The 12,484-nt window shown below is 38.1% G+C and overlaps 1 protein-coding gene and 1 pseudogene across 2 annotated transcripts; one reads left to right on the top strand and one right to left on the bottom strand.

Annotated features, from left to right (window-relative positions):
* The first annotated feature begins 703 nt into the window (after positions 1 to 703).
* LOC109987522 (receptor-type tyrosine-protein phosphatase H-like) lies at positions 704 to 10,498 on the top strand. 2 transcript variants are annotated; one of them, XM_065949325.1, is made up of 22 exons: positions 704 to 803; positions 1,640 to 1,677; positions 2,257 to 2,332; positions 2,498 to 2,767; positions 2,931 to 3,182; positions 3,456 to 3,710; positions 3,934 to 4,182; positions 4,408 to 4,656; positions 4,835 to 5,092; positions 5,817 to 6,068; positions 6,229 to 6,459; positions 6,969 to 7,232; positions 7,437 to 7,530; positions 7,626 to 7,676; positions 7,908 to 7,989; positions 8,083 to 8,173; positions 8,300 to 8,376; positions 8,540 to 8,674; positions 8,900 to 9,022; positions 9,192 to 9,352; positions 9,546 to 9,681; positions 10,043 to 10,498. In XM_065949325.1, exons 1-22 carry the CDS (start codon positions 719 to 721, stop codon positions 10,184 to 10,186), a joined length of 3,573 nt encoding a protein of 1,190 aa, XP_065805397.1. In that variant the 5' UTR covers positions 704 to 718; the 3' UTR covers positions 10,187 to 10,498. The 2 variants fall into 2 exon arrangements, with proteins under 2 accessions (XP_065805397.1, XP_065805398.1); XM_065949326.1 differs by lacking the exon at positions 3,934 to 4,182.
* On the bottom strand, positions 10,435 to 11,995 carry LOC114920455 (putative nuclease HARBI1; annotated as a pseudogene).
* Between the last annotated feature and the right edge of the window lie 489 nt (positions 11,996 to 12,484).

Below are 12,484 nucleotides of genomic sequence, written 5' to 3'. Positions count from 1 at the left end.
AAGGCCAGACAGAAACTCATCATTGCTAACTTCCTCAAAGTCTCTAGAAGCAGAAACCCACCAAGTAAAGGAATCGTTGAGGAGGTTGTGAGTGTAGCAGGTGTGCTGTCTGTTTCAGGAAGCAAAGAAGTTGTAAATGTTGACCCTTGAAGGACAAACACTGGAACCAAAAACTGTTCTAATCTTTGACAGTTTGAGACCAGCTGATGCTGTGCAATAAAGTCTGTACTATTTATTTATTTTATTTTTTTCTAATAAAAAATATTTCATGTCTTGTACAAGTTGAGATCATTGTTTCTGAATGTAATTTTAAAACATTCTTCTGTCCTCAGGAGTGTTTTTCACCCACATGATAGTCATTCTAATATTACACATTAAAGAGGTGATAAGAAAACAAATTAAAATCTTAAGTGTGCTATCCATTTAAAGTAAATATACAACATAAACTTTTGTCATTTAAAATTTCAGACCAAACTTTGCATGTAGGATTTGACATTAGCTTTTAAATGAGTTGCACAAAAGACAACAATATAGTTAAGTTTAGTTAATTCGGTCCTATCTGTGTGAGAAGCATGTCTCTCATTGACACAGGAGGATTAATAGAGTATGTAAAAGTAAATAAAACATTTGGGTGTAACATTGTATTGTGCTACTGTGAGAAAGCCTGACTAGAGTTAACAAGCCTGCTCAGACCTCATGAGCTCGTACCGTAGAAAGCATGTGGTTTCCATGCTGCAGAGCAGAGCATAAGAGGAGCAGCCTGGACATTCAAGTTATATGTTCGTGGGTTAATGCAGAAAAGAGTAAGTTTGCTCATATTTACTTGATCTAGTTTCATGTATGTACTTACTAAAGTTTAAAGATTTATTGCTATTGCAAAAGGGACATCATATATTGTATATGTTATGATGCACATTTGTGTTACCTACATATATATTTTTTCCTTTAGAATACGTATATAAACACACACACACACAAAGATATGTAGATTTCTCATAACTACACGAATGGGACACGAGATATGATTTTTTCATTTAATCTTGTTTTAAGTTTTCATTATTCTGAAATTGTGTGTGTGTGTGTGTGTTTGTGTAATTGCTTGGTCAACCTAATCTCTGCCCCCAATGACAGTGCAAAGAAAGCAAATCTAACGTGCTGTGAGCCCCCCCCCCCATCTGAAGAGAAAAGACAGTGATTTGACAAAGAAATCATTTAAATAATCATGTTTTTAAAAAGGTTGAATTGTATGCATGAAAAGTTCGTCAACAATTAACCTGAAAGTGGGAGGGATAGAAATTCAGCCAATATAAAGCAATTATCAGCAGTAAAAGTGCTCAACTGAGACACTTTGACTGTTAATAAGGAAGTAATAGGCGGGGCAGAGATTACAGAGGGAGGACATGATTGAGAATTAAAAGTCAACACCTTTGGAATAAAATTAATATTGGACGGCTTCAGCCCAGGCATGAAGGCATTTTTTACAACACTTACGTGTTGTTGTATTTTGTCAACACATCAGTGAAAGTACTGAAAATAGAAACTTGAAGTTTATCTTGGGACAAAAAAACAAATTGAAAAAGTTAATAATCTTCGCTTACCTTCAAAATGATGAAGCTGTTTTTCTTCAAAATCATCTCAGACAAGTTGCTGCTGGGCTTCTTCCTGTGTCTGCTTTGGGTAAGATTTTTTTTTTTAACCTTCTGCTTTGATAGCGATCAAGTAGTGAATGTTTAGTGAAGAGACGGTTTCCCCTCAACAAAAGAAACTGTAGAGTCTAAACCACAGTTAAGATTTAAAGCATGATATGCATCATAATGAAGATTAGACTGTGGAATTACAAGATCTGAAATATAAGTATGCACAAAAAAAAAAAACAAGACTTGCATAACCAAAGAATGAAGAACCTTTTCAGATTGTGAAATATTCAAATGAGAAATTGTTCTTTCTCAGCAGTAGTCATCTTTTCCCACTGGATTTAGAGGTAGACCCATTCAAATATGTAACAATTTCTGTGAAATATGTGCATTAGGGTCTCTTGTATACAGTCTGGATTTAAAAATAGAGTAACACACTTGTAAAAAGAGTTTTTCTAAACATCTGTGTCAGGCTGCTGTTAAATGTATGATAGATACAAAATGATATCGATAAGATTAAAGTATATTTATGAAGATGCTCAGATTAAATTGCAGTTCTCTTAACTTTATAGATTGCTCTGTTACACTTTGGCTTTTTCACACTATGAATCTCTATTTTCAGTGTGTCACAGATTCCAACACAACATCAACTCTGATAACAGCCACGACACCGACAACAATTTCAACTACAATTAAACGTAAGTCTGAGCTGCTGTCCCTTATCTTTGTTGACATGTCTGTTTGCTTGTTATAAAGCAGACGTTTGTAAATTACACCATAGCACCATAACTGTGAAGAACGATGGTTAATGAAGTCTTCTTACTGTTTTACTCTTGTAAAAACTTTCAACTTGATTTTTTCAGCCCCTGATGACGTAGAGGAAGTTACCGTGAAGATTCAAGATGAGACAAGTATAACTCTGAAGTGGAACAAAGTCAACAACATCCCGACATATTTCCTAAAATATGACGACAAAGACGGTGCCAAGGAGAAATATATCAATCAAAACAATGGAGAGCAAACTGTTGTAAAGGAGGTCTCTCATCTGACAGCTGGGACAGTATATCATTTCACTGTCATCACTACATCAGATGGACTCAACAGCAGTGGAAAATCAGTTGAAATGTTCACCCGTAAGTAACCTTTGGTTTACAACAGTAAACATTGTGACTCAAGTATTCTTCTTCTTCTATTCTTTTCTATATATATATTTGTGGAATTCAACTTTCAATGGCCAATGAGACAAGATGATTGTATAGATTCAGGAGGGCTAACAAACTTGTATTTGTATCCTAGGGCCTCGTAACGCAGACAATTTCAAGTCCATTGAGGAAACTGAGACGAGTATAACTCTACAGTGGGAGAAAGTGGAAAACAATGACTATCTAATTAAGTATGGTTCAAATGAGAAACCATTCACCGTGTCAGATGAAAACCCAGTGAAAAGGAACATCTCAGGTCTTACAACTATGACCGAGTACAACTTCACCCTCTTCACTGTGTTTAAAAATACCACAAGCAGAGGAGTACACATCACTGCATTCACTGGTAAGAGAATATTTATACCTGGAGCTAAAACAGCACACTTTACACATATAAATTGAATTCAAGTTTCTTTGTAAGAGGTGGATGTACTTTGCTTTTTTGCTTATGCTTATAAAATCTTGGAATTAAATGCAGGTTTTTATTAGCTGCTGTTGCTGATATATTAGTTTGAATGCAACTTGTGTTTTTGAAAAACATTAAGCGAGAGATAACTATTCCTTAAGTCAAATTTAAGCTGTTGTAACAGTTTCTTCTCCATTTCTTTGGACACCCTAGCTCCTCCCAACCCAGGGGACTTCAAATCAGTGCAACAAAACGAGACCAGCATCACTCTGCAGTGGGAAAAAGTTAATGGCATCCTCAATTATAAACTTAAGTATAATGAAATGGAGATAAACGTTACAGCTGAGGGACTAGTTTCAGAGCAATACACAATCTCTGGTCTTACAAGTGGGACTAAATACCAGTTCAGTCTGTTTGCAGTGTTTGAAAATGTCCAAAGCAGTGGAGTAAGAGTGTCTGCAGTCACAGGTAAGATGTTTTACTCTGTAAAAAACCTTCAAAAGCCTGGTGAGAACTCAGTTATATCAAATCTGGGTTTCCATGTAACAGAGGGTGTTTCTCTCTGAATATATGTGACAGTGGCTTATAAAATCGGAGTAAAGACTTTGTTCTCTTACTCAGTTTGTCACATTTTGACATTACCTTTTTTTTCTCTAAATGTGTTCCTTTCTCGTGTTTCTTTACTTCCTAGCCCCTCCTAACACAGAAGCGATAACAATAGTTGGACAAAATGAGACCACCATCACTCTGCAGTGGACCAAAGTTGATGACATGCTCGATTATACACTTGTGTTTGATGGATCTGAGATACACATCCCTGCATCAGAGGGAAATCTAGTAACAGTTTCAAATCTCACCAGTATGACTAGATACAACTTCACTCTCTTCACTGTGTTTGAAAATGTCCGAAGCAGTGGAGTAGGAGTGTCTGCAGTCACAGGTAAGATGTTTTACTCTGTCAAAAACCTTCAAAAGCCTGGTGAGAACTCAGTTATATCAAATCTGGGTTTCCATGTAACAGAGGGTGTTTCTCTCTGAATATATGTGACAGTGTCTGATAAAATCGGGGTAAAGACTTTGTTCTCTTACTCAGTTTGTCACATTGTGACATTTCTTTTTTTTTTTCTCTAAATGTGTTCCTTTCTCGTGTTTCTTTACTTCCTAGCCCCTCCTAACACAGAAGCGATAACAATAGTTGGACAAAATGAGACCAGCATCACTCTGCAGTGGACCAAAGTTAATGACATGCTCAATTATACACTTGTGTTTGATGGATTTGAGATACACATCCCTGCATCAGAGGGAAATCTAGTAACAGTTTCAAATCTCACCAGTATGACTATATACCACTTCACTCTCTTCACTGTGTTTGAAAATGTCCGAAGCAGTGGAGCGACCATCTCAGCGGTCACTGGTAAATAATTGTTTTCTTACAATATGCCCATATTCTAACAACATTTAAACTGTTAATAACACTTTAATATAGCCAACATGTTTTTCAGTAAAAAGAAGAAAAAATACATTTTTATATCCCATTATTATCATAAATTAGATTTCATTACAGTTTCTTCTCCATATTGTTTTTACCCCAGCGCCTCCAAACACAGAAGAACTTATATCAGTTGAACAAACAGAGACCAGCATTACTCTGCGGTGGAAAAAAGTGGAAAACATCCTCAACTATGTACTTGTGCACAATCAACTTGAGGAAAACGTCACAGCATCAAAAGACCAAGAGTTTGTGACCAAAACAATCATTGGACTTATGAGCGGGACTAAATATGATTTCAGTCTCTTTGCTCTGTTTCATGATGTCAGAAGCAGCGGACTTAACTACACTGCAGCCACGGGTAAGTGTTCCATGTCTTTGTATAGACTTACAACAAGAGCAAGCTGGGTAACTTTATATCCACTTATTAGACTTTTACCTATTCCTTAATGTGGCTGTTTATATTTTTAAAAGTTGTTTCATATTTCTTCTGTATACTTTAGCTCTATGTGACATAGAAAATGTGTACACTTTATATCTGAAGCAGACGAAATCCTTGAGTGAAATATTTTAAAGCTCCCTCGAGGAGTTTATAGATGGTTTTAAACAGGTTGAAATTAATACTGATGCCTCTATGAGACCCACAAAAATCACACAAGATCATCAACCAGAAAACTGATTATTTCTGAGATATTTTTTAACCGCTGTCATGGGGTAGGTGTCAAACAAAGTGAGATGATGAGATTTTACCTCAGAAAAGACTACGTACACATTCACAGGACAAAGTCAGAGATAAGAAGTATCATTTTGTCCACAGGGATTGCCAAAACACTCAACACTAAAGTTCCAGAAAGGAGCTTTAATGGAAATAAGATAAGCGTCAGTGTTTCAGAGAGACACAAAAACTGAGAGCTCTCAAGTGGGGCATGAGATGATTTCAGTCAGCCCGTTGTGTTTGAAAATGGAAGAAGATAGAAAGATCGACAGTGAATTAATCTGTCTTCAATGTGTTGACTCAAGTCTGTGACCAGAGATCCACTTTTTTCTTTTTTACTGAAGATGAGTGAAATCTTTTCTTTTATCAGTTCCCTCCCCAGTGGCTTTAGTGAACGTGACTGAACGCTCTGTGGACAGAATAACCCTTGTGTGGGAGAATGTGAGGAAAGACTGGACCTACTCTCTCCAGATAAATGGGGAAGATCACCATCCAGAAGTACTCGAGGATGTGGTGTTAAAAGAAATCCTCCATCTCAAGCCTGGCACAGAGTATACATTCAGGGTGACCACAAAGTTCTTTGGACACAACAGCTCTGCTTTTGAAGACTTCACAGTGACAAGTAAATACACAACTATTGTTATAGATTTGGTTCTGTGAATAAAAAGTACCTACATGTGCTGGTTCTTGAAAACCTGAGTTAGGGTTCTTTTAAATGTTATTTTATGCAGGCTTAAACAGCTGAAGGTAATGCTCTGAAATGATTTTGTCTTTCATTTCAGCCATAGACTGTGCAGCTGTAGACTGGAAAGTTACGAACTCATCGATCACAGGAACGGTTGAAGGCTTGTTCTCAAATGCAACGGCATCTAACAAATCACACAGTCATGCCAGTCCCAAAGGTAGCACTGTGTCGTTTACTGGCCTTTACCCTGGAGCGACCTACAAGCTATTTCTGGTATATGAAAAACAATCCAGAACCTTTGAACAGTGTAAACACACACTGACGATCAGTAAGTATACATCTCTATTATTTTAAAGGTTTATTTTGGGGGCTTTTTGGGCCTTTATTTATAGATAGGACAGTGGCTAGAGTCAGAAATGGGGAACGAAAGGAGCCACAGGTCTAATTCAAACCTGGGCCGCCCACACGCACTAACCACTCGGCTAGCAGCGCCCCCTGATCTCTATTTTTACATTAACTATGTTCATTTTTCTCTGTGACTGCACAGGAATTGTGTCAAAAAAGTAAATTTATTAAAGATGTAAATACAGTATGTTTCATTTAGAGCATATTGATAGTGAAAGCCGTCCTGTCATTTCATGTGATTGTTCTTTTTCTTGTTTCTGGAAACAAGATCAAGACACTAGAGAAAAATACCCTTTATTACATATGTTACTCTTTTGTAAAGAGATGCATAGATCTATTTTTTTGTGTTTGAAATTTTTGATTTGTACAATGGGTTGGTAATGTGTTGATTTGATTGTACTGAAAGTAAATCTTTCCAATTGTCTCTTGAAGCTCCTCCAGATTTAAGTGCTCACTGTGAGTACTTGGCGGCTGGATATTCAGTACATATCAGCTGGAACAGACCAGCTGGACTGTGGACCGCAGTGGAGGTGAACGTGGCGGAGAAAACTCACATAGTGAATGACACGGAGGAACATCAAGTCCAAATATCTGAATTCAAACCTACCAAAACATATAAGGTGTCCGTTGCAGCACTGTCTGGAGATTTAAGGAGTTCTACACCTTTTGTTTTTTCATGTCAAACTGATCCGAGGGGTAAGTGGAGTATGTTTCTCTGTATAAAATCACAACTTTCAGTTTGTTTCATTCTCACGTTTTTCTCGTTATTTTGCTCTTTGGTATGACTCTTGTTTAACCCTAACTGGAAAATGAAGACTACATCACTTTGATGTTATAAAAGCTGCTCTGCTGTGTCTGACTTCTGTTACTATTATTCAATCCCGACTTTGCTCTTTGCAGGAGTCATTGCAGGGTCTGTAATGGGTGTGCTACTTTTTGCTGTTCTGGTCTGTATGGCTGCATTCATTCTGTTGAAAAGACCAGATATTATCAGGTTGGCTCTGCCTTAGTGACTATAGAAAAATGAATCTCTGTCTGAACTGTACTAAATCAGGCTGTATTACTGAGCATCATTTCTTCCTCCAACAGAAGAAACAAAACATTCATTGGTGGTCCCACAGAAAAGTATGAAAAGCCTATGTGAGTTTGTGTGTCATCATCCCCTCCTAATGTTAACAACTCTGTCACTGTCCTCTAATGTGGCTAAAAAAAGAGAGAATTAGGTCTTGTATAAAACGAATTTCAGAGAGAACTACTAGGTTGAAATACGTTGTATTTAAGATTGATGTATTATTTGTGTATGTCAGTTATCTGACCTTCCATTAGGTACACAAAGTGAAACAGATTCTACTTTTCACATGCTTCTTCCAGAACTGTTCCTGTGGAAAAGTTTCCAGACCACTTCTACCAGTTAAGTGTGGATGACAACAGAGGTTTCAGCCAGGAATATGAGGTATATAAAAGAAGCTTATTGTTGCTGGTTCTTCTTCTCACTCTTTCGGTAAGGCAGTAAAACTCCCTGTTTATAATGCCAACTTTCATGCAGAGCCTCATGCCTGTTGGTACAGAGCAGACACGTAAGGAAGCTAATCTTCTTGACAACAAACCGAGGAATCGCTTCAACAACGTCCTGCCATGTAAGCCAAGCACCAGCAAGACTCGTAAAATTATTCAGATCCACTGACTCATTCTTGTTGTGGGTGTTTGACTTTGTTGTGGTTTGTTGCATTTAAACCATCTTCTGTTATTTTACATCATCCTAGACGACTGGTGTCGGGTGAAGCTCACTTCATCAGATGCCAATGAAACATCTGGCTACATTAATGCCAATTACATGCCTGTAAGTACTACAAGTTGCAAAAAAACATCTGTACACCTTCAGTCGGATTCAATCAATGTATGAAGACTTCATGTGATTTGTAGGCATAAAAATACATTTTTTTTAATTTTTATTATTGTATACTGAATGATTTACAGAATTAGCTTCGACACTTTCTCCTCAGGGCTACAACAGCAGCAGAGAGTACATTGCCACTCAGGGCCCTCTGCCCTCCACAGTCAATGATTTCTGGAGAATGATCTGGGAACAGAGAGTGAAAGGTATTGTCATGGTAACCAACTGCAAAGAGAGCGGAAAGGTGGGTCCTCTGGTATTTTTCAGAATAACTTAAAACCCAATTTTATTCTAGGTGAAATTAAAATGTCGTGAGCGGTTGTAAATGATCTGCTTTTGTGGCTGACGTGTTTTCAGATAGTTCAAATTTATGTGCGCAACTGTGCACAAATTGTTTCGGTCTTTTGTTGCATAAACCTTAAAACGACTTCATGACCCTTATTTGTTTTTGTATGCATCCTTTTCCTAGACTAAGTGTGAACAATACTGGCCTGGAGACAGCAAACCTCACATGTATGGAGAGCTGGTGGTCACCATCAGATATGAGCAGAAGGAGCTTTTCTGGATATTAAGGGAATTTACAGTAAAACATGTACGGAACATGGGTGAAATATTTGTGATGGAACTTAATAGGTTGGATGCACATTTGACATTCTAGAGGAGGATGTTTGACCATTTTAATTTATATTCTATTATTGTTGTAATGGTCCACAACGTAGACTTTCAGTACTTTAATTCCTCCATGCAATTCTCCTTGACAGAAGAACAGCTCAGAGGAACGCACAGTGAAACATTTTCACTTCACCGCCTGGCCTGATCATGGAGTTCCACAGGGCACAGAGGTCCTGATCCAGTTCAGAGGACTGGTGAGACAGCACATAGAGAGAGAAGGGACTGGAGCACCTACTGTGGTCCACTGCAGGTACAAAATGAGAGTTTATTTTCATGGCTAAAAATCCACTCATCTGAATATCTTAATACAACTATTTGTTATTGTATTTGACAGCTTCTGTAACATAATTTGAATATAAGTTGTGAGTGACATTAAGTTATTAAGTATCTTCTTTGTACCATCTGGACTACCTGATGATGAACACACCTGGTCTTTGTTTCAGTGCCGGAGTAGGGAGGACAGGCACCATTATTGCCCTGGATGTCATGCTTCAGCAGCTTGAGAAAGAGAGAGCCGTTAGCATCAACGCTTTCGTGTACAAGATGAGGCTGAGTCGACCACACATGGTGCAAACAAAGGTAAATATATTCGCGTTGTTTCAGGCTCAGATACCACTTCCTTTGTTAGCAACCCAGGCAAGGTTACATTTATAACCTAGCCCCATATAAGCTTTACCCCCTCCCCCATTCTTACACAAACATTATTGTGTACATTTTCAATCAAGATAATGAAGGCAACACTTTACTAAAGTTTACTAATGTTTATTTACATAATTTTCCACTACAAAGGCATGTAGTGGATTGTGGTTAACAACTGAACACTGGTAAAAAAAAAAAAAAGCACATAAGGAGAGAGGCAGATTACTTTGTGGTTATAGCACCTTCACAAAAAGCTGTGCTTCTAAAATGACCAGCTGTTGTTGTTTCCCTTTTTTTTCAGTCCCAGTATGTTTTCTTGCACCAGTGCATCATGGACAGTCTGCAGCAAAACGAGAGGACTGCAGAGAACATATATGAGAATGAGTACATGATATATGCCAATGCCACTGCACTCCTGCAGTTTCACACAAGTAGCAACGCTTAACTATATTGTTGTCTTTTGTGCAACTCATTTAAAAGCTAATGTCAAATCCTACATGCAAAGTTTGGTTTGAAATTTTAAATGACAAAAGTTTATGTTGTATATTTACTGTAAATGGATAGCACACTTAAGATTTTAATTTGTTTTCTTATCACCTCTTTAATGTGTAATATTACAATGACTATCATGTGGGTGAAAAACACTCCTGAGGACAGAAGAATGTTTTAAAATTACATTCAGAAACAATGATCTCAACTTGTACAAGACATGAAATATTTTTTATTAGAAAAAAATAAAATAAATAAATAGTACAGACTTTATTGCACAGCATCAGCTGGTCTCAAACTGTCAAAGATTAGAACAGTTTTTGGTTCCAGTGTTTGTCCTTCAAGGGTCAACATTTACAACTTCTTTGCTTCCTGAAACAGACAGCACACCTGCTACTCTCACAACCTCCTCAACGATTCCTTTACTTGGTGGGTTTCTGGTACTAGAGACTTTGAAGAAGTTAGCAATGATGAGTTTCTGTCTGGCCTTTAATGCCTCAGGGTTGATATCTGGCTCTCCACGTTGCTTGCCGGGATGCAGGGGCTCGATTTGACCAGCGTCAGATGGTGGAGGCACGGAGAACTTTTTAGCGATGTTGTGCAGGACACTGCACGCCTTGATAATATTAGACTTTTTGCCTAAAGAGTTTTCTTGTGCAAAACCAAGTTGATTTAAACACCTGAAGCGCCTCTTCATGGAGCCGAGCGTTGTTCGCATGACGTCGTGGATCTTTGTGTGGGCCTCGTTGAAGCTGGTCTCGCTGTCATTTGCAGGTTCTGGCACAGGAGTCAGGACATGTTTGCTTAAGTTGTAGCCTTTCCCTGCTTCAAGAAGACAAGAAAGAGAATGAAATTAATCTAACATCTGGACAACAAAACCCTAATATATATGATGAACCTTAAAATGTAATGAAGAAAAATGTGCAATCTCTGAAACACAGATGACATTGTAAATACTGTATATTAAGAACTGCACAGCTGTTATGTAGGGTTCTATTCAAAGGATGTAAGGGACATAGTATGTGTTGTATGTTGTAATATGACTTACTCAGAATAAATTATAAATAATAATAAAATGTAAAAAAAATGTTCTCATGTATGGTTTAATATCTTACCAATAACCCAAAAAGGTCCGTGTATTTCCTCCTCCATTTCCCTCCCTTTGAAAGACGACTCCCACAGCTCCTGCTCAAACGTGCTGCCTACACAACACTTTTCGACATTCAGTATGTTTCCGTCAGAGTCACATATGATCTGGCTCACCACAGATGTGTACCCCAAGGTGTTGACAAAACGGCTGAATGTGTCTGTCTCATAAGGGGAGGCTCTGATCTTGGGTTCTTCAGAGCCAACTTCTTTATGCGGATGCGCGCAGCGTCCAGGATGAAACTGATGCAGGGTCTGCTGAGGTTGAACTCCTGGAACAAAGCTTCGTCGTCAAACTCATCAAAACAGCTCGGAGCCCCGAAGTCCGCTCCGCCGTTTCCGAGGAGCTCCTCCTGGACCGCGAGCCACACTGGAAGAGCGAAGGACATATCTTATACTGCTGCAGTTTGTTAAATACAAGAAAACACAGAGATTACAGAATGACTGAGAAGAAAATAAACAACAGCGAGAGGCATGGACGCACTCTCTTCTTCTTTATGATTTAGAGCAGTGGTTCTCAAACTATGGTACGCGTACCACCGGTGGTACGTGGGCTCCCTGTGGTGGTACGCAAAGAAATCTCCACAACATAAAAAATAAAATCCGTTCAGCGTAAAACCACTTGTTTTTTATTTTTGTCATACTCTTATCTAGCTTGTATCTATTGAGTTGTATTTATATCACATGTGTTTTCCCCTCTAAATTAATCTAGTTTTTACAACAAACAACTTTAATCTGCTCACAGACATAAACAACAACAGGAGTACACCTCGCGTTTTGAAAAGTTCCACTCGATATTCTGTTATAGTTCAGTACTGAAACAGCAAGCAGCTGTAGGCCCAAATTAACAGATATTCTGTTATTTATTGGAGTTCAGCACACAATCCGCAGCAAGCAGCTGTACATTTACATTTTTAAAACGGAGCTTCAGTTTTGATGCATGTACGGACAGCGGAACTTGGGAAGTTGTCATTTTTATTGTTCTGCACTTTTGTGTGTGCAAGTTCTAACACGAGCCCTTAGTAGGCCTACAGTGTGGCTGCCAGCAGTCAATAATAAATAATATTCTTTTTATGAATTAATTTGCTAGTTGCATGAAATGTGTGTT

This window comes from Labrus bergylta, chromosome 21, assembly GCF_963930695.1.
Source record: "Labrus bergylta chromosome 21, fLabBer1.1, whole genome shotgun sequence".
Classification (NCBI taxonomy): Eukaryota; Metazoa; Chordata; class Actinopteri; order Labriformes; family Labridae; genus Labrus; species Labrus bergylta.
This window is presented reverse-complemented; position numbering and strand designations above follow the sequence as displayed.